Genomic DNA, 22,903 nt, shown 5'->3' on the forward strand with positions numbered 1-22,903 from the left:
CAGAACTAGGCTGCACCGAATCAAACCTGATGGCCATGCTCCATGCCAGGCAGCCACATCTGTCGCTGAAACTCTCCACCAAGATCTTGGTGCCATAGAGAGCTCGGCTGGAGCCTCCCCTCAGGCTTTGCTCAGTGAGTAAATACTAGGGAGAGAGGCACAGACTGACACTGAACCCAGGGGAAGGGGATTCTCCCCATGTGCAATCCTACTGTACAAACTCTGCCAGAACAGCATCATGCACAGCTCCTCTGCAATTCCTTCAGATGCAAGCACACAGTGCAGACAAGTCCATATCACACTGAGCCAACACTGTAAAATAGCCACTTTCAGAAGCAGTTTATGTCAGATAAGAACAAAACAAAATGAGGATGTCTGTCTTTGTACTTAGTTCTGCTTTCACTGTGTGGCAAAGCCTGGGAGAACCTATGTTTCAATAGTGATCTCCTTTGGTCCCAATCTCCTGCCCTGAAAGAGAGGAGCTCTATCAGAAAACAGCCTAAGTCCCCTTTTTTGAGTCTTTCAATAATAGCAGTGTTTGCTACTTATTGAACATCCAGAGAGACTAAGCTCCTGCCGAGGAATGAACCGTTACAGGACACACAATTACTGTTCCTGAAGTTTAGCTACAGCTCACAGAGACTGCTGCAGCCTGTCTTGGGCTAGTCAGTGTTGCCATAGGCAGATATGACCATATTTGAATCATGCTTTTGCAATATAAAAAATCCAAAGGGTTGCCCCAACTTTCACTGCCTAATCCATACCTGCCAGCCAGGTATTCAAGGCCCTTGAAAGTATAGCACCAAAATCTTACATAATTCCAGCTTTCTTGAGAGGCACTCACTTTCAGGTGAACTTTGAAGAGGCATTTTAGCTTCCCATCCACAGAGAACGCCAGAATGAAATGTATCAACAATGTCTAAAAATGAAGCCACAGGTGCATGTGGTTTTATGGAAGACAATGCATATTGTAGGTGTCCATTAATGACTCCTGCCCATTATCAGCAACCCTTAAGTTGGAGCATGTCTGCAGACTTGCCAACTAACCTCTTTGCCTTTACAAATGAAAATACTCTGAATCCTTCACAAGGGGTGAGGCTGGTCTGACCTCACAGTGGTACCTGGAACTCAGACAATCACCAGGGTTTCATCTGAAGTCAACAGAGAGATGCTGACTTTATTAGGGGGTAACTCACTGAGCTACCTCAGATTTCAGCTCCATTAGCCCCTGACTGCATCTCTACTGTGGCAACAAGAGCCCAGGGCAAGTAGTTCAGATATAGGCATCTGAAATAAAGTGATGTCCACATAACTAGTTGACTACTGCACGGACTATAGCAGAGTCACACACAGCTTATATCACCAATCCAGCCTGGGCCTGGACTGTCAATGCCTTGTGCATGAGGTATCTGAAGCATGCAATGCAACACATTTGGAAGTAGGGTTAAAACAATGCCTGCTGGTGGCACCAATAGTGTTCCTGTACCTCAAGTTCCAGCTCAAGGGGGAGAAAGACCCAGGGTTTTCTAGGACACATTAAATACCACATGCTTTATTGCTGTTTCTTGTTACCGCTACCTGATGACTTAGGAAGTTGCAGAAAATTTTTCTTGACCATGCTGAATCACAACATGTTACTTGGCTAAAAGCTAGCTAGCTCAAGATGGCACATAGTCATTGGAGCATGACTGTCACGAAAGAAAAGCAAGTACCATCAATCAGAGGAAGTGGTTAAGAGCAGGCAAATATGCCTAGTCTTCATCAGCTCCTGAAAACACTGTTGCTGTTGCCTCCCAGGATGAAAGGCTGCAGATCTGCAGGAAGCCATGAGAGCCCAAAGGGAAGAAGCATGGCAGGGAGAATGGGGTGCCCCGGACACCAAAAAGTCTCCCTCCAGCTCTATTAGATAGAAATACCTACTCCAAAAAGCTGTATTCCGGCAAAATGGATGAGGCCAGCCTCTTCTCCGTGGTGCCCAGCAACAGGACAAGAGGCAATGGGCAGAAACTGAACCACAGGAAGTTCCTTCTGAACCTGAGAAAAAACTTCTTCACTGTGAGGGTGACAGAGCACTAGAAGAGGTTGCCCAGAGAGGCAGTGGAGTCTCCTTCCCTGGAGATATTCAAAACCCGCCTGGATGTGATCCTGGGCAATATGCTCTAGAGGACCCTGCTTGAGCAGGGAGGTTGGACTAGATGATCTCCAGAGGTCCCTTCCAACCTAAACGATTCTGTCATTCTGTGATTCTGTGATTCTGTGAAAATGTGAATGGTGCTTATTGGGAACTGACTTTGGGAGCCATCAGAATTATGCATAAACTTCTGAGCCCAGACCAGAGATGCTGAGCTCAGAAAAGTTTGCTGCAGATATGACATAACGTATGCTTACAAAGGCTTACAAGAAAGCCCATGAATAGTTTTAAAGAGGTATTTCTGGAAGGGACGTGACAAAGTCCCTCTCTGCTCACTGAGGCAGTATCACAATGATGGGTGGTAGAAGGGAAGATACTTCAAGAGGACATTTCTCAAAGCAAGCAAGATACTTCTTTGGAATAACCTCCTGATCTGAACAAACTGCAAAACTCAGATTTCATCACCAGAGCCAGTAAAACCCTACAACATGTTTTAGTTTACGGCACAAGATTTCCACAAAAAAACATTCAAATGTTAAACTACTCTTCACCTAGCTAGAGGAAAGGTGTTTTCCTAGACTGAAGTTGATTCTATATGAGGAAGGCCTCTTCTGAGATTTAGTTGTCCAAGATAGCTTCTCTGTTTCTGAAAAGGAAATGCTTTATACCTCAAAAATCAGTTCAATAAATGGAGGTAATCACACAGTCAGGAAGAGTTCTAGAAATTAAATAACCTCGTGACCAAGTACACTTCTACTAGAGACACTGCTCAGTTTAACAGTTCTTGCATACTCAATATTTTGATAAACACATGCCAATATCACTATCTGAGAATGTCCAATGTTCCTTTTTTCATCTCACACCCTCTATGAAGAAGATGAGGTGTATAGCATGGGACACCTGAGGAGCAGAGCTCTTGAAACTGCACTGACTCCATCCAGAGTTACTGTGTTACGGAGCAGTTCTGTATTACAGGCAGACCCACTGGATTTCAGATCCCACCAGCATCACTCCTACAGCAATAGGATTTATCCCATTGTATCACTTATGAAAGGGTGGAAATAGTCTAACACTTCCGTTGCTCACAGAAACGGCTTGCCAAACTGTGGACAACTTACCCACCTACACAGGAATTAGGTGCATGAAATCTAAACACAAAATGGTCCTTGTTCTAAAAGGCAAAAACTCTACTTTAAGAGCTACTAGAATAGAAAGAGCAGACACCCAAATCAGGTATTACCCAGCAGCTATTAACCAGCTAAACCCTCTTCCTGAGGGCCTACAAACAAACCTCTCCCTACCCAAAGATCAGGCCACTCAAATAAAAATCAAGATCTCCAATTACAGAATTCTCCAACCAGAAGCAGTCCTACACAACAAAGAGAGCCCAGATACAGTCCTAACTATAAAAGCCCCTTCCCAAGAAAAAAGCACTCCAGACCAAGGCTAACGACAACCCTGCCATAACCTGTTTTCAGAGAAGGACTGGCCTTCCGAATCAGTCATTTTTTCAAAGAGGACAACTCCTTAATATGCTTCCAAAATTATAAAGATGGCTACTGCCAAGCTCAGCTCCTTTGAGTCAGGAGGAGAACCACTTGTACAAACTGCTCTCCAAACCAATCCAGCTCTGCAGTGAGTTTCACTGAGAGCAGGGAGGGGTGCCCCAGCCAGATCAGATTTACTCAGGGGACACAGCCACTGTTGGGCCTACGACTTCAAGCCTGACATTTCCACATTAGAACCAGTTCTGCCAGATGAGCAATGCCCCCAGCCAGGACAAGTGTATAAATGGAACCACTCCCTAACCAGAGGGCATTCAGCACTACAGAATATTCCTCTCACAAGAGCAGTTTCTTTTTAGAAAAACTGATTATTCTTCAAGTGACCTTTCCAAAGCAATGACCAAGTCTGCAACTGTGACCTATCTGTGTTGCCGTGTAGGGCTTTCTTTGAAGAAAGCCTGCCCACCTGGGACTGACTTCTCAAAATCAACATTTTCCCTATGCAGAAAGCAGCATCAGTCCCACATTTGTTCATTCGGCCGTCACTCCCACTACACTTTCATGCTCTTTAGTCAGAAATTCCCTGGAACAAGTTGCTTCTAGTTTACATAGTGTCTCTATCTTCCATTCCACAGGAATTACAAAGCTTCTGAGACGAGCAAACCCATACCACCAGTGCTCCATGCTGGAGGTGACCAGAGCTAATTTTGCATGTGTTGAACTTAAAGGAACGGGGCACACAGAAAGCCAATGTTTCACGACAACATGCTAACAAGCAAATGATATTTCTTTTCATACACAGTCTGGGATTTACTTCCACTACCTAGTTTGAAATGAGGGAGGCTGAGCAGAGAATTAGCCAAAGGCAAGGAGAAAGCTGGAAATCAACATTCAGATGTGAACAAGGCCATGATCTGGCTCACAGCACCTATTGTGGAGGGATTTTCTCAATATCTACAACACATTTTGGATCAAAGGCTAAACAATCAAAGCCTTTGTTGTGAGTTACAGAAAAAGCTATGATCATTATTAAGTAGTCTCACATATTGTGCTGTAGTGAGCAAATTCCTTTTTCGATAACACAGGAAGTTTACCAAGGACCACCAGAAATGAGCTCAGGAGCTTCTACAGTTTGTATGACAGTCTGCCATGTCTGTAGGGGATTGTGATAATCTCTGGGCTGGCATAGAGCAAGCCCTATATGACACTGATGCAGCAAAGGTAGTGCAGTCACTCCTGGGAATGCTTGCAGAAGATGTAGACCCTCTTTCTCTAGACTAGTAAAACATTACAGATTAAATCTCTTCTAGGACTATTGTGAGCAGAAGAACATGGTTCATGCTCCAGAGTTGATGGCAGTGTAGTTGTTAGCTTCAGGGCAGCTTTAAACTAACATTGCTGTAATGCCACCAAATCCTGCAAGTTTTTTTTTTTTTTTTTCCTTCTGAGCACTGTGCTGTGTTGTACAGATGTAACAGGCTGGGAGTGTCTGCACTGAGCTCTATGGTGTGTATTACATGCCCTACTGTTGTAGGCAACATTTACAAGAAGGGATCTGGTGCTAAATGAGACACAAAGGACAATCCTCCACCCTTGCATAAGTCATAACCACGATGGGATTGGATGGGAAGGAAATGTGCAGCTTCCATTCTTTCCTCTTTCCAGGCTTGGTAAATTCTTTCAGTTAGGCTAGTTTTTTCAATTTCTGACTCATTTTTTCCCTGAACCTGAATCAGTCAGACCTCTTCGGGGAATGAAGCAAGGACTGCTTAGAAAGACAGAAGGGTAAATACTGCCATTCAGCAAGTTCTCAGCTCTGCTCCAAGTCCTGAACCCAAGCAACTGACCCCTTCAAAACTGGCCGTTTTTTCCAGTTAGTTTTCTACCAAATCAGAGTGGTGTGGCAGCCAGGAGAGACACCTAAACTGCACATTGGCCTTTCCGCTCTTCACCTTCCCACTTTTGTCCTGCAAAGGAGCTGTAGGATAATACCACCACAGACTAGGGGATCATCTTGCCTAATGTCAAACACCTGCGGCAGAGATGTTTACACTGAGCTGGTCATATTGGTCAGCATTCATAGTCAGCAACCAGAAATAAGCTCTTTAAGAGTGTAACTCATCTGACCTACTTTAGACTCTACTGCAGGATGAGAATGAGTGCATTGTGCATAGGTGAACAGATTTCCAGTGGCTAAAAAGCAGCCCAAGCCTCCATATCAAATGTCTACAGTTACTTGGATGAATCCCACTGTGTGAGACTTACTTGGAGCTGGACTGAGCCTGTCCATAAACCACATCCTGCTTGCTATTCATCATGGGCTGGGCATAGACCACATCTGCCTTGTTGCTGGAGGGGCAGGAGAGGGCCCGTGCTGTCATTTTTTTACTTGTCCTCGTAGTTCCTTGCTGGGTGCTACAGCTGCTGTAGATGCTCTGGCGGTTCAAGGTTGGCTTGTGCTCTGCCCGGCTCCCCACCTGACTCTTCCTCAGTGTGCCCCGGGGCGGTTCGCAGTAGAGATCAGGCTCACTCCGGCTGCTCTTGATGTTCTGCACAAAGCAGTAGTCGCTGCCGGCCCTGGTGGGGCTGCAGACAGCAGCCTTGCTGTAGTGCTTGCTGCCCCAGCCGTCCATCTGGCTGTATGAACTGTAGCGTCTGTTGTCCGCATCCCGCTTCAGTGTCCCGTTGTACAGCTGATCAGTAAGAGAGCAGGAAGCAAAAAAATTAGGAAAGGGTTGAATGGAAGATCAACATTGTCAAGACCTACTTCCTGTGGGGCTACCAAATTCCTATGCAGATATTTTTGTGGCCCAATCTCCCAGCCCTGCTGTATGAGCCTGGAAGGAAGAGCAGTGCCAGTCTCCTGTACAGAGACATTAAACCTCAGGCATCACAGGCAAACCTGCACTACACTGAGATGACTAATTTTAGGCATTAACCTCATGAGGTGCTGAACTGCAATCTGCATACCTCATTCTTATCACTGGCCAATGGGGGGTTTTGTGCAAAGCACAGAACAAACATTTACCCAGTAGCCATACACATGTTAGGGAGTTTAGACCACCTCTAGCCCTTACATTGGTGCCAAACCATCCCTTGAAGTCTGGGGACATGCAGTGCTCAGGATCTGGCATCCAGCAACTTGGAGACAGAAATGAAAGCTCTGACATGACCCTCCTATTAGAGCAAATGTCCTATTTCCAGTACATGGGGTCTAACCCAATCTATAAGACAGGAGCCAAAATTCTTATACCCTGTTAAAGTTCATGTCATGTCTCTTGCCATCACAGGCGACGTTGCCCCTTTCTGCCCTTCCAGCAGTGCCTGTCCTTATTTTTAATTTCCTTATCCTCTTTTGTTCACCTTCCACGTGCAAGTTCCTTAGAAAGGGAGAAAAGGGAGTGAAAAGGTACTAAAAAGGGATTCTTGAATCTCATTGTGCTAAGAAACCAATAAAGGAAATTAATATCTGCTTATGAGTTACAAGGTGTGTATTATCAGCTTATGCAACGGGATATTCTAAGAACAACGGGGAATATGCCGTAAGAAGTGACAACCACTAAGCCAGGGAAAAAAAACAAAGAAAGTAAAAAAAAACCGAAAAAACTTAAATTAATCAAAAGAAACAGTGGCTTTAGCTGCCCTGCTCTCTGTTCAGACAGACTTCACCACTTCACCAAAGATATTCCACATTTGCCCCAAGTACGCCATAGATCACGACTGAATCCAATATTTGCCATATTAAAACTTTTGGATGTCGTCCTGCCATTTGGAGGCCTGCATGGCTGTCTCCAGGTCAGAGATGTGTCACTAAGGTGTGTACTCCAGAAAGGAAAAAAAAGGCATTTTAATGCTGTTTGTTTGCCCCATTATATCAAGTTCTTCCACCTTACTCCCCGAGCACCCTGGCTAGCAGATCTCCAAGACATTCAGCAAACAGACATGAAAAGAACTAAATAAAGACAGTGACATAGACCTTAACTGTCTGCCTCATCTCCCTTAGGTTTACCTTGGAAGGCTTATGCAGGAAAAGACCCGTGGCTGAGGGGGCTTTTCTCACCTAACTTTAGGCAGATGTACTTCGGATGCCTCTTTCTGTGCAAGCCACCCACAGGTCCCTTGGGCTGGGAGAGAAAAGTCAACTCTGGCACCTTGTTATTTCCATGAAGGTTCAAGGCACAAGCCTGTGCCTGGTACAAGGGACATGTCCACACCTGTGCCCCTCTGAAGAAATACGTATTTTCTAATGAAGAAATACCATGTGACAGAGAGATTGGTATTCTCTAATTTCACGTGATACAGAAATTAGTATGCTCTGCAGGATCTCCCTATCTCCTGCTGCTCTGTCGCTTTTCATCCCAGCCTTGAGCACAGTCAGCATCATTTCTGTCTCTAACACTTTGCAGAATTGTCATTATGTTAATTAATTAAGCTAAGTATTTCCATTAACAAACTGATCTTCAGGAATGCAGTGAATCCTCTCTGCTGTGTCCCAGAGAATTGCACAGGTGAGTAACGGCTGGAAACTTTTAGAATGGGTTATATATCAGGCATGCCACCTATATAAGAGGAAACCTTTCATTCCCGCTACTCTGATACCCAGATTGCTCTGCCACTTGAGCACAAGTCTGAAGTAATTTTGATACTTTCATTCAGTAGGCTTGCAACTAAACAGGCGAATTGCTGGAAGGGGAGAAAAGAAGGGCAAATTCCCTTTACATTTACTCCAGAGGACACAGAAAAAAACCTATTAGTACTGCAGAACAACAGATAACAGGTTTGGTGCTTACTGCAGAGCTCCCAGAGATTTGGAAAAAGAATTTGCATGTGATAAGAAAAGCAAGGACAAGGCACATGGGTAAGTGTGATGAGTCTTGGTGGCTTCTCTAGCAGTGGGGCAGGCCCACAAAAAATTTCCAGGATGGCCATGCTGCTGAGGCACTCTCTCTACACTGGTTTTGCTTTGGCTACAGCAAAATTGACTGACTCAGCAACGCCATCATGACCTTTCACCAAAGCCACATTCTGCTCTGCTGTGAATGACTGTGTCCCTTTAAGGCTGAAATCATCCTCATTAGCTCTACTACTTGCAGTGGCATTCAGAGACCCTAAGGACTGTGACTGAAGGAGAGTGTAGGACAAGGATGGTGAAGAAAGATTCTGGGTAGCCTTTGCTGGCCCACGGCGAGCTGAGCAGTGAACCCAGTCTCAGAGGCCTGGCTGGAGGACAGAGGAGCAGTTTGCCAGATGTTAGCCATGTCATTTTTCTTTATGAGTCAGAATAAGCCGGAATGATTTTGTAGGGTTGTCAGAAGCTTAGCAGAGACGTGGAGCCCCTGGGCATTTACTGAAAACAATTCAGCTAACCATGGAAGAGCTAACTTGCTATTTATCTAAAGCTATTGTTTGCTTTTCAGTGCACTCACATCTGTCTGGTAACAGAACAGGCAAGGGAAGGTGTGAATGTGTCTGTGTTTATAGGTGGGAATTATCAATTCTATATTTCCTGCTGTGTTTTATAGTGGCATATAGCATTGTTCTCCTTCCTGCCAGCCCTGAGAAGGGCGAAGCAAAGGGACCGCCTATTTGGAAAGACTCCTTTCTGCAACACAGGGAGGCCTGAGCTGCAAGTCAGTGCAGGTCCTAGCAGGGTGGGGAAACCTTTTGCAAACTCATGGGAAAATAGTTCCCGTGTGATGTGAAGCTCATTACCAAAGCCAGTGCATGACTTTTATTGCTGATGCTACCAGATGCTTGGCTGAGCCCATTTTAATCTCTTTCAAGTGGCACGGACCTAATTGGTATCTTAGAACTCCTCTTTGCAGCAAAAGCTTGATCCAAAGCCTCTCCAAATCGATGAGGAGTCTCTTGTCAGCTTCAGTGGATTTTGAATCTGCTTGCCAAATAGTCTCTATGAATCCTCTCACAAATGTCGCTGATCTGATTGCTTCTTGATCTCAGCAAAGTGCCATGTTCGTGTCTTAAGCGCAACTTTGTCAGACTAACATCTATGTTCCCATTTCAGATATTCAGCCAGCTAAGTCAGAGACTTTCACTTGAAATAATAGCGCAAACATGGTCAAGGGAATGGTGTTCCCCCTTTTGTTAACACTTTATCCAATGCAGCAAGCAGTGAGATAGGATGTGCAGCAAAGAAGAACCAAGGTATTCTGCCATCTAGAGAAGAGATGTCATCTCTGAAGGGGAAGGCGATGTTATTAAATAGTCTGTCTTACAAAGAGCCACTTGACAACAATCTCATAATTTGTGCTGATTCCATTACACGTATAGAGCAAACTCTTCCTAAGCAGAATGGTGTTAGTAAAAGAAAATAATCGATCTCTCTCCTTCAAACCTCATAAACCGCCCAGATTTCCTAACGTCCTGAATTGCATCTCCCCACTGCTTGTGGGTGTTTGCACAGGGAAGGCAGGCGAGGTCCACACCTCCTTTCCTTAGGAGCGTGGAGAAATGCTGGAAAAGGCAACAAATTCCCTCAAAGCAGGGTAAGGACAGAAAGCAGAGATTCCTTCAGCACTGTGATTTCTGGAAATCATTTTAGACGAGCACAGGCTGTCACTGAGACTTCTCCCTGCACTGAGACTTCAGTGGCCCTGGGCAGCTTCATAGTCTCCCCTTCAGTCAGATGTCACCATGCACCAGCAGTCAGTCATCTGCACTCGCAGGATACAGGAGGGTGCTCACATGCAATTGCATGATGCCAGCATCCTGAATTTTAGTCTAAACTTCTCCTCCCTACTGCGAAACAGGCCAGTATGTTTTAGACCGATCCTTGGAAGCTGTTTGTTCATATTAAAACAAGAAAGGGAGGCATAGAGAGGAAAGGTAGCAAAGATGAGTACTGATAGTGCACAGGCACTCTTATCAGGCCCAAGGACTTGGTACTTTCCTTCACTAGCAATAACAAAGGCCTACCTTTAAATTAAATAAGTATTTAGGGATCACCAGTCATCAGCCTGAAATACAAGGTCATTTTAGGATCTTTAATTAGAACAAAAAGCGCTCATACAAAATGAGTAAATGAATATCTTAAACATCATATTTCAATTAGAAAGAAAACGGTACTAGAGAAAAAGACACAATCACAGTATTTTAGTCATTGATAGTGAGTCTGTCTCTGGTACTTTTCTTCTCTAACCCCTTTGTTTAACAGAAAAAGCCACTATTCTCTTCCCTCTTTCCAGATAGAGAAACTGAAGCACAGAGCAAGTTGCTGATCACCCAGCGCACCAGAACCAGGAATCCCATTCGCATCTCAGGACTGCCTTTCCAAGTCAGAGGCCCTCCCAGATAACTAGGTGTTTCTGACTTCTGCATCTAAGGACGCGATCAGTTCATTACCTAGCTCTAATTTTTTCCCTTGCAATTTGTTTGTTTCTAGAGCAGCAGACAGAGAGAAGTAAAGGACTCCGTATAAACACGTCAAGAGCAGGTTTCTCCCAGGCTGGAGGGCAAAGCACAGGCAATGCAATATGACAGCGTCCCACCCTGAGTGATGGGTGGGGAAAACTCTTGATGCAACTTGTGAAATGCTTTAGCTACTGCACACTCCATTGCATGGAGAAAAATTGCAAAACTAGCAAATACATGTTAATCCATTTCTGAAATGCTCTTTCCCACCTCTCCTGGTTGCTGCCCTTCCGTATGCTTTTTCATCTGCTCTTTTAAGCAGCTGAGATTTAGATCTTGATTGTTCAGTTTGTTCTTTCATGGGAAGGTAATGTTCAACATGCTACTCCAAAGCATAAAGACTCTTGTAAAATCTCACAGGGAGACTGGGGCCTGAACAAGCAGTGCTGTGCAACAACTGTAAAACCTTTTTTACTTTAATAAGGCTACTCATTGCATTCCTTTTTTATTAGTATTTCAGTGTGTCATTACAGTAAATTTTACACACAAATTTTATCCTGAAGTCCTTGCAGGACAAAGCTCCCACTTAAATTGAGAGATTTTTGTCTGCAGAGGTGATAACAGCTCGAGGATAGCAGGGAGCATTCTCATCTGTTTGAACAGGACTGGGCTACAGGCAGGCATTTCTACTGGTGAACTTTTCTCCTAGAGATAATTAATGCATTTGGACAAGAAAGCTCTGCAACTTGCTCCCACAGAGAAAATTTGTTTGGGAATCTACATACAGTCTCTACTGCATAGGGGTCAACAAAGTGCATATATTTCATTCATGTCAAAATGGACACAGTTGCTCCAGAAGCCTGGCTAGGTTGGTCCCTGCAGCACTTAGGCTGAGACCCTAGCTGTGATGACTGAAGAAAGCAATGATGAGCACTAGTGACCCAGTAGCCAGCGGCGCCCAACTGTTATTTGTATCAGGAGCCAACTCAGTTACTGCCTCAATAGCAGCAACGTCTGATATGCCAAATACTCCTTGGCCTGGGAGCTGAGCTGCTCCTGGAAATGTTACTTGCAATAGCTACAAGCCCACAGGCTGAGTAAGCTCTTTGGGGATGAAGATCTGCTCATGTGGTCGGAAGCAGAGTGCCCTAACATCAGAGATGAACCTACTTTCCTACTGATGTACGCCCAGTGTGCCAAGGACCTGGTCTCCCCTTGTTCAGGGCAGTGCCTGGAGAAACAAGCTGCCACTTCCACCCAGACCACGCCTGCAGATTTCCCTCATGTGGATGCCGCAGCATTGAAGGAGGCTGTCAGGCTTCTGCAACTTGTCCCAATACTGCACCATCCAGACAGTGCCAAGGCATACACAGAACTTGGGAACCCCCTCCTGATTCTCTAGTGAGGATGGTGGCCAGATCTGCAAAGCCTTTAGACCCAGACATAAAGCAAAATTGTTGCAGATGGGAAAAAAGCCTCAGAAGGTCTGCTGTGCTCACAGCATGCTTCCTGCCATTCCTTGATGTTCTCTGTATTGGGCTTTGACTACGTGGTTACATGACTACACTGGCTACAGGCCAGTGGACTGTGACAGCGGCTTTGAGCCTGGTGCTGAATAAATGCCAATGCATGGGGCAGTGGGGAGAGGTTGGAGCCAAGGTACAGCTCATGCTGAGACCTCTCTTGCCACAACTGCCCTGTCTGCATACCCAGTTTAGATCACATAAAGCTCCCTCAAGTTCATTTGCATGAACTGTGGTCACCACTTTAACCTCAGGCACCACTCAGGCCTTCACATTAGGCCATGGCATAGCAAATTCCTGGTGGTCTGATGACTCTGAGAACTAGTGACCACTTTTAATTCACATTGTCAGCATGGTGATAAATGTCACGAAAGATCCTCCAGGCTCAGCAATACCTGACTGAAACTAACCAGGAAAGACCACTTAACACAGAGAGGCTTGCTATCACTAATGTACCCATTACTGCCTCCTGCTGAGGTCAATATGCAGACACAACTGGGAACTTTATCCCTGAAGGTTGAGTCAAACTCTGTCATGTGAGCCAAAGAAATGGTGCAGCCAAACAATGGGGACCAACTCTGCTATCCTTGAAGATGGGAAGGAGTGTCTGTTCCTGGAGCAAACACATTGATTTCGGTGTTACCTAAACTGGTAATGAGTAGTTACTCATTGTAATACTAGTTACAGTAATGCTTCTAATAAGACACTCCACAATAGAAGTAGTCAGAAAGTCATTTTTAATAATGAGTAAATCAAAGGTTTTACTTAGGACTGTTGATGGACTCAAAGAGAGCTGACAACTCTCTGTTTTTTTTTTTTGAACAGTTTGCACAGTTTTTTTTTTTTTGAACACCAGCATCTCATGAGGTAGGGGAGAAAGCTCAAAAGTAAAAACTTCAGATTTCCAGGAAGACACAAGACCAGACAAAAGGGAAAAATCAGGAATAATAGTTTCTTGGTGAAAGTGAAGGGTGAAGCAGGGTAGGTGACACACCTTCTTGCAAAAAGATGTCATTTAGAGTCAAAATCTAAGGCAATGCACTGATAAGAAAAGTGTTGCAGGTGCTTTAGAGCAACTATTTCCTTTTGCAGAACACGGACATAGATTGCCTATTATATTTTTTAACTCCAGAAGTATTAAGAGTAAGAAATTTCACTGAATATTATACTGGATCATTTCCCTGACCATGTATCTTGAAGGCCATTGGGACTTTTCAGAAACAATCACAGCATCAGGAAAGAAGTCTAGCAATTTTGTCTTCAAAGACAGACTTTTTTGTCTTCCTTTCCATGGCTTACAAAACAGAGGTTACAAATGCAAACACATTTTAAAAATGTCTAGAATCTGCATGGATTTCAAATGAGCCTGTAGACAAAGCTTAAAGTTAACTGAAGCTGGAAGGTGGTAGTGGTGGGTGTTTGTAAACCTTTAACACTTTTCTGGAAGAAGCAAAACGGAAGAGGTTTCTCAGTGCAGTTGGGGAGTATGATGTCTATTAAGCTTGTTAAGCAGATTTAGGCTTGAGGTTCTATGTTCCAGTGTGCCAATGGCTCTTGGGACTCATTGTCCCCAACTGCAGCCATCCATCTGTTAGGTGTCTGCTCCAGTCTAGTTATCAGTGGAAGGAGATAGGCATCCAGAGGGGCTGATTCATCCTGACCTAACAGATCTCCAAAATAGGGAGATGAATCACCTCCTGGTACCTCTCTCTTTGTTGGCCATGGGAGGAGTCTAGACAACTTGTTAAGACCAAATTGCAGATTTTCGGATAGACAAAGTTAGGTAAGATGAATTTTACTGTAAATCGGCAATGAACACCATTACCTTTTAATAAAGCAGCCAGGTCCTGAAGCGCTTTGCCAAAACAAGATACTTAGGTTTGAAGAAAGACCTTCCCTGATCAGTAAATGCAGAAAAACCCTTCAGAGAAAAGCCATGAACTGCATGCATAAGTCAGTGATGAACCAGAAACGACTGAACTGGCATGTGCACTGTCCTCTATGTCTAGTAGAGGCCCTGATCTTCATAATCATCTTGTGAGATATTCCCCAAAACAGTGCTGGACTGAAATCTCCAGCAGGCAGTTGGCATTTCTACCTATCCAACATTTGTCCAACTGTTGCAGTAACTGGGGAGAAGATCAGGAATTAACAAAAAGAAAAAACAGTTCAGAAACCAGCGACGCTCTCTGCAGTGTCGTGTTGCCAGTACTGTAGCATGAGCTGGAGGGCCAACTGCAGAGCTGGGACTTATCTTCTACCCTGTTTAAGTAAAATAGCTAGAGACTACTGGAATGGCTAGAACAGAATGGCTTTGCTTAGACAAAGCATAGCAAACTCCTTTCAGAAGGCACAATAAAAAAGTGACAATAATTCATCCCCCACCACAAGAACCCCACCACAGTCCTTTTACTCATGAAGCACTCCTCAGTAACAGAAATGTTGGAGAGATTTGTGACATCCACTTAGTGGTGGCTCCACCTCAGGAGGAGTCAGCTGCAATTTGCTGGTGGACAGGAAAATATTGAGAAGTCTCCCTGCCTGCTTGCCCTTCTCAGACCCTTCTGCAGGGGTCCATCACTGCCTTAGTGACGGTGACCGGACATTTAGCTAGATAGACCTTTGCTCTGATCCACCACAGTCACTCTTTTGGTCTTACACCACTGCCTGGGATTTAACCAGCTCAACAAAGTACAGTGAAATAAGTTGACAGATAGACTGCAGATAAAAATTTCAAAGACATGCCAGTGCTTCCAGTCCTTCCTACTGAAAATGCCGGAAGTAGGCAGCTAACATAGCGATGCAAACCTAGCAAGTGACATTATTGCTGCCTTGAAGCAAGCGTGCTACACAATGGCCATTAAGAAAGACGACAGACTAATCTTTCTGTAGCTGATGAATGCTGATGCTATGAACAGGGAGAGGAGTTGGCAATTAACAGGAAAAGCACCAATGCTCTGTCTCTGTGCTTGAAGCCAACATAAACACCTTGCCTGGTTCAAGCCTTTGATGGTAAAAGGAGAACTGCTTTATAGCTCCTAAAGATAGTCAGTCCAAGGTGGTTGAAAGGAACCTTTTCTTTTTCCCATATTAAAATCTCAGATCGGTGAGCTCTCCTTTCTACATTACAGCTGATGGGGACCAAGAAAGAACATTATACAGGCCCAGGGTGGCAGGACAACACAAGGACAAGTTGCCTCAACAGATGTTGCAGTGGTTTGGAGAACTGATGATTCTCAACGCCCTGAGAGTCTGTCATCAAGGACAAGACCAGGACCTCTGTGGAATGCATAAGCTCAGACTGTGCAAAGACAAGCACAATCTTACTCATGATTTTTCTGACAATCTATAATATTTCTTTAGAAATCACCATGGGAGAAGTGGAGCACATCTTTTCCAAGCTCAGAGAATATCATAACAGAGCGTGCATTAGCATTTAGATTTGGAACAGCAACACAATTAGGAGGCAAATCCCCTGATCATCCCTCTGAACCACACCAGTGTTGTAGACACAGCAGTTTTGGATGCATGTGAACAGATTCCTTTTGGAGGAAACAAAACTGGAAACTCTAAGCGAGTGATGGATGTGCAAACTTTAACTGAGATATAAGAATCTGAACCGCATGACTGATCCTTCAGAGAGTTTCAAATCTTTTGTGTTGTGGGGATATTGAGCCCAGCAGACCAAACTATATCTTATCCACAGTAAAATTCCCAACTACATACAGTATAGATATTGTGTTCTCAATGCTAGTTGCTGCGATCTACTGATCCTCTCCTATTGCACTGAATTACTTGCTAAAATAGACATAGCTATGGATAATCTTTCACTCGTGTTTCCAAAGTGCTGTTAGCTTACTACATGACTTCTTCTGTTGGAGGGTGCTTTCCATCCACATTGCCTCAAGAGTATACCACAGTTCCCAGATAAAAGTACATCTTACCGGATATCCCCAGCTGCTGTTTCCTGTTTGGGTTTTGACATAATAGCTGCCCCGGGATGTCCCATAGCCATAACCATCAGCTAGACCATCGTACATGGAACCTGTAAATGAAAAAACACTGTCAATAGGAGAAAGTGGTCCCTGCATGTGCTCCTCCAGAGCGTAAAGCTCTTTTTCTCCAATGAGTCTAGATGAATCTAGATTTTTGCTCGTTACTGAAGAATGATGGAGTTATAGAACTTAACAGGAACATAGAAAAGTAAGTCAGTGAGTTTAGCTTTGCCAATGCAGGCAACTCATAGAAGATGTATACTTCAGAAGGGCTCTTAGAAATTCCAGTCCACAGACTGTGAGTGACAGCTTAAGGTCTTCAGCACCAAAAAAAAAAAAAAAAAGGCCAAAGGCACATCCAAAGGTCAAAGGCACAGCCAGTATCTTAGGTCTTTGCTATATGAGAGGAATGAGATGATATTCTGTGCTACGCATCCAGGAAGCACTGAACCTGGAGCCCACCTCTCTTTTTGAGTTGGAGGTAAATAGATATTGCTCTTTCTCTGAAGGAAAAAAACCTACCCTCCAACCTCTTGCCAGTCTGGCTGGAGAGAAATTGCCTTCCTGGTCTGAAGAATACTAAACACATCAACACAAGTTTTATGAGCAAGCTTTGATAAATTCAGTAAATTGTGAATAACAAATATGATCAGTAAATGATCAAGTCTATTTAACACCTGGGGATCTAAATGAGTCAAACACTTAAACCCTAATATTACTGGCTTAAATTTCCATGTCTAGTCTCTAAAAGATCACTTTGTGTATTTCTACTTCTTTTTCTGGAAAGTATTAAGCTCGATCATCATTTATGGGAAGGTGGGGAGATATGTGGGACTAGATGTCAGGTATGTCTTGCAAAGATGCAAAATTCTTGGATCAGGAGGAACCCCTCTGCCATTACTATTTCTCAGCACTTTAATCAGAGTGTCTGGAGCCAACTCTCCCAGGCATACCAAAACCTCTTCTGGAGGACTCTTTCCAGCAGATCTTGGGAGTGCAATCTTTGGAACTTTCCTGAAAGTATTTTACTCAAGGCTGCATTCAACACTACGAGCAAAAACTGAGAGGCTCATTCTTTTTCCAAGCTGGAATTCCATTCAGATGGTCCAAAAGGGTTTAAGGTCATTTAAGTTTCATTTTCAAAAGCGCTCAATAATTGTGGGTTCCCAAGTCCCGTTATGAGGAAGTACAAACCCTACACTCCAATTAACTTCCAGGGGAAGCTCTGAGTGTCTAACAACCTACAAAATCAGGACTTACCTGTCTCAAGTTATGCACCTAAACTGGTGGGTTATGTCAGAAATATCCTAATGTCTTTGACTGTTTGATAAGACTCATCTCTTAGATAAACCGGATAAGCTCTACCACAAAGGCCCTGAAGCCACTCAGGTCTTCTACAGCCAATGAGCCTTGGAATATATCTAATTTACTGCCTTGCCTTAGGCATCCAGAACCTGTTATGTTGATTCGGTGCGTGGCTAAAATTCTTGCATTTTCTCAGGAAGATCATTCCCTTAGATACAGTATAAATAATAAGATTTGCTTTCTATTGTCAACAAGAGAGGAGCAACACTGCACAGATGACAGCATCTGAACAATGTCACTGAACTCAGAATAAGCAACAGCAGAATAGTCTCACATATACTTGTGCAGAAAACCATAAGAGCTCTTTTTCTATAAACGCTTGAGACTTAGTGAGCATTGTTTCAAGAGCCCTATTAATAACTCTCCAGCCCTTATTGGTTCATATGTGTTAAGCTGCAAAAGACTTGCCCTTATGAGTAACAGAAATGGCCACAGACATCAGAATGGACGTACTATGCAGCTGCATCCTTCACCTAGTGCTTCCCCATCCTGGGATTTTCCCTGAAACTATCGTTAGGGCAGATCAGGACATTAGTGCTGGGCTGGAGAAAAAGCAAGGCAGGGCTTGAAATGATACCTTTGGCCCAGGTGTTTCACCAGATGACAGAGTTACCCAATAAAACTAGCTCTGAGTGGAAAGGTAAAACAATATTATGATATTCATTTCCTTGGAATTACTTCTTGTTATTAGTCTCCTGTTCTGTGGGGACATCAAATAACTGCAGTCTGAAGCATCTGTGAGCATTTTCCTGACATTGTTTGTGAGTTCAGCAGCTCCCTTTAACGCATGAGTTTTTCAGCATGACTCATGGGCTAATCTGACCGATCTTCCGTCTCCCTTTTCCCTCTCAGGGGAAAAGCATAGCTCAGTTAAGACCTGTTCCTACCAGGCATAGCACTAAAGACTTCTGGATTGAGATAGCAGACATCAAAATAAGCCCTTTTAGACACACTTCTGATTTTCTTGTATAAATGAATTTTTTTTTCTTGTATAAATGAATGACACCATTACATGTCCAAATTCAAGAAACTAGGCAGTTCATGCAGTGTTATGTTCTTCAGTTGCTGGAAAGTTGCCTTCACTACCAGGAGTTTACACAGGCTCACATGTTCAAGGCTTTTGGAAACCACCCTGCTGGTTGGAGAAGGTGCTTCTCTCACCTCCACGCAAGTGTGATTTATTGTTTGGAGAGCTCAGTCTGAAGGCCAGGAAGAACCTGGGGATCTTCTGATGGAGGTGGCTAATGAAAAAATCAGCTTTGTATTGACCTACAATTTTATACTTCTCTGCCTGACTTATCTTGAAAGGCAGCTTGGATCTGTATAATCAGCTCTAGGGGAGAGAGAGGATATTCCTGTCTTCAGTCAGCTCAGGGATAAAGAGCACACAAGCTGGCCACAGATTTTGAGAACCTGGGGAAAAACAGACCCTTAAAAAAAATTATTCTACAGGGGATGGAAATGCTCTCTGGGGGAGAGGCCTCCTTGGTGCTGATTCCTAACTGTGTCTGCATGTGTGAGTGTCTGCGGGTGTCCAGCAGCTGAGCAGTTCTTTGGGTCTGTAAAGTGCCCACCTCAACTTGGTTAAACCCAGAGCCGATTTAAACCGTAATGTTTTTAGCACTGGGGACAGATTTTTTTTTTTTTTTTAGCAGAGGGGACAGGGGCAGGGAAAACGTTGATGTAAATCACTCAGCTGAAGCACAGCCTCCCAGCTATCATGCTTGTTGGCAGAAAATACCCCTGAGGGCTGACCAGGCTCTGGCTGGGCTCTCATAGAAAACCTCTTCCATACCCAAATTGTTATACCACTATGGCATTTCCTTCAAAACCTGATAAGTTTAAATCAGTCAGACAGTTCATAAAGACTATCTGCAACAGGTAAGGTTTGCAAGATCTTGCACTTAATCACTGTAAGCACCTATACATGCCCTCATCTTCCTCTCCTTAGCTATTGTTGATCATTGCAGAGCAAACTGAGCCTTTGGTCTAACTCAATTTGCCTGCAGTATATGTTCCTCTTGATGAGTTACTTAGATTCTTCAAAGGCAGCTTTACGCTCCAAAAAGCTAAGAGGCTCATGAGGAGGAGGAGAATTATGTTAACCAGGGCCATCTTTCAAGCACAACGGTAAAAAACGCCAGCTGGACACATAAAGCTAACAGACAGTTTGTGGCAATGGATGCATATTAATAAATATTAATCCATGCCAGGGAAAGGCAAGACAAGAACGAGTCAGTGGTAGCGCAGGCTAGACGAGTTAAATAATAAATTATGCACGACTTTAAAACAATGAGGATGATTAAACATAGGAAAGAAGTAGTAAGAGAAGAAGGCCTGTGGAAAGCATGAAGCAAAGTCTGGATGCCTCCTAGGAGAGAAGTGTTAGTCACATCTGAGAAGCTGGGATTCATTCAAGAACAAGAGAAGTGCATTTTTGGCTTCTGGACTATGAGCTAAAGGGTTTCTGCTTCTGTAATCAATACTCTGAAAGACAAGGTTTATGGAAGAGTGGACAGCTTTCACTGAATCATCTCATGCAGGGGGAAGATTACAGAAGTCTTCAAACCACTCACTTTCCACAAAGTCCCCCCTTCCCTCATATCAAAGGAATTAGAGCTAGGTAGGATTTCACTCCTCTCAGCAGCAGCCAGCATAGTAAACCTCTAATCACAACTCAACTGCGAGACAGCTGGATACAACACTCCTAAGTTCAGGTTTCCTAAGATCCTTGCTCCCTGGCCACTCTAACTAGCCAGTGACAAGTCACCATCAAAACTTTTCTTTAGCCAGAGGTCTTTGTAGATATCACTGTTAGCTAGGAGGTTTTTGTTCAGCTTGGCCTGGCCTTTTCTCCTACCATGTCAAAGAAATTAATTTTCCCTTGAAATTTGTTACTCACAGATCAGATGGGGCTATCCAGGTAGCTATTCTCACAGTGAGAAGTAATGTCCCTGAGGCAGAGCCCACAGACCTGAAACGCAAGTGCTCTACAGCCATCCTTGGAAACACTCATAGGTGCTATATTGGGAAAAGGCCCCTTTGTCCGTGCAGGATTATGCTCCTTGCAGTTAGTTTCCACTCCTTGCCTTACCTCAGTGCACGTCAGTTCAGCCTCAGCAGGATCACTGTGCCCTGCTGAGGATGTGTTGATGCTCTGTGGCTTAGGCAGTGGCATTTAGTCCCTTGATGTGCTGGACTGCAAATAACCAACTAATTTTATGTAGACATCAATAGCAGGACATTGGAGGGATGTCTGCTGCCCTCTAAAGAAAATCCAGTTGTAGGACATGTTAACTCCATCTCTGCTACATTTAAGCAGGGTACATGTCCATGCTCCCCATCCTACATATGCAGACACATACGTTCCTGAAGCTGGGCGAAGCTCTGCTGTGCACTTCAGCCTCTGCCCAAACTGCATAACAAAACACAATGACATCTGAAGCTGGACGGACACCTAACCAGGCACATGTGAGAAGCTTTCTGAATGCAGAAGAAATAATGCACTAGGACATTTCTCAAGGGGCTTTGCAAATTCCCTAGTTTGTGCTGTCTTCGAGGAGAAAGTCTGAGAAATCATGCAGGAATGCATGTAGCTAATATTGGAGGAGCATTCAAAGAGGCAGACATATAGCTCTAATAGTCCCTTGTAACCCATCTGTAGGAAACATGACTGCTTCTCACTAGGTGTATGCAGCTTACCGTTGGAACAACGGCACTAATAAACCATACAAGACAGCTCTCTGCCCCTTGAAAGTCCAGTCTGACCCTCTCAGTTTCCAGGAGAAAAGCTGGAGAATAAATGGGAACTTCTTGCCCTTTTTGGGAGTCCGTCCAGCACCCCACTAAGAGAGCAGCCACAGAGGCAAATTAGCCTGCCCATGACATAAGTGTGCGATCAGGAAGGCAGGCATCAGGGACCTCCGTTCTGGCCAGAGTCCCTGCTGTGGGAATGCAACCGTCTCTGCCCTATGTTTGGAGGCAGTAGCTGGGAGCTGAATGTGACTCAGCTTCCATGGGACATAGAAACTGGATCTGCACATTTCCAGGCAACTTCTAGACGTTCCCAAAAGTCTGGGGGAGGGATTTAACTTGGGCTTGTAAAACAGAGAGAGGCAGCTGGGGAATTTGCTCTCCCCCTTCCTCCCCCCCCCCCAATAGCTTTAATTTGGACACCTCTCCAGAGGGAATATTCCCTTCAGCAGTCTCCCTCTGTTTCTCTTCCTTCCTGTTACGAGTGGCAGCAGGAGACATCTGCCTGCCTGCTTCCCCTTGAAACAAACCTCTGCTGGAAAGGGAGGCTGGCACTGGCCCAATCCTCAACCAGAACCTCTCCTATCATCTTGATTTGTATTTTATTTTCTCAGGTCCGGCACCCTAATGCCTTAAGCAATAAACCCTTCTGAAGTAGGAGGAGATTTGCATCTCCCATTGCCTTCCATTTTGGTGGCAGAAAAAAGCGCTCTTCACCCACCTGTCCTCCACCCACTCCTAGGAGTCTATGTCCACAAACAAGCAAAAACAAAGCCAGAGATTTGTACCTATCACTGCCCATCATGGGCCACTGCACATATGCCTTCCTCTACAAAGCTGCTCTATTCCTTCTGCCTCAGCAATTGCAATGCATATGGCCAGGAGGGCAGCTATGGCCCATGGGGAACACCATCTTGATTCCTTCACCTAGCAGCATATTGCTACCTTGCTTCCCTCAGCAAACCGGCTCAAAATATTTGGACTGTGATGCCTCACCAGCGCTGGATTTTCCCTAGTGATCCAGCCCTGGAAAGCTACCAGCAAGACATTGCAGAGTCAGGGCCACCTTCCCCAGAATTGTTGGCAGAGACTGGCCCAGCTCACACAGCCTTCCAGCAAACACTGCTCACTCCAGCTGCAGCCAAATGGCTCAGTCGTAGCCCCAGCCGCAGCACCCCTCTCCCCCCTAAAATCCCAAGCTTTCTTCTTCCCAGTGAACTCAGCTGGGCCAGCGAGCTCACTAGCTGGTGAAACTAACCC

General features: G+C 44.5%; 1 protein-coding gene across 2 annotated transcripts in view; it reads right to left on the reverse strand.

Annotated features, from left to right (window-relative positions):
* PKP1 (plakophilin 1) overlaps positions 1-22,903 on the reverse strand; it is a 52,564-nt gene that overhangs the window by 23,547 nt on the left and 6,114 nt on the right. For both annotated transcript variants that reach the window (XM_068918211.1, XM_009667321.2), the window contains 2 exons: positions 16,475-16,575; positions 5,902-6,329 (listed from right to left, as the gene is read on the reverse strand). In XM_068918211.1, coding sequence (XP_068774312.1) covers positions 5,902-6,329; positions 16,475-16,575 — 529 coding nt within the window. The remainder of the gene's footprint in view (positions 1-5,901; positions 6,330-16,474; positions 16,576-22,903) is intronic.

This window comes from Struthio camelus, chromosome 24, assembly GCF_040807025.1.
Source record: "Struthio camelus isolate bStrCam1 chromosome 24, bStrCam1.hap1, whole genome shotgun sequence".
Taxonomy (NCBI): Eukaryota; Metazoa; Chordata; class Aves; order Struthioniformes; family Struthionidae; genus Struthio; species Struthio camelus.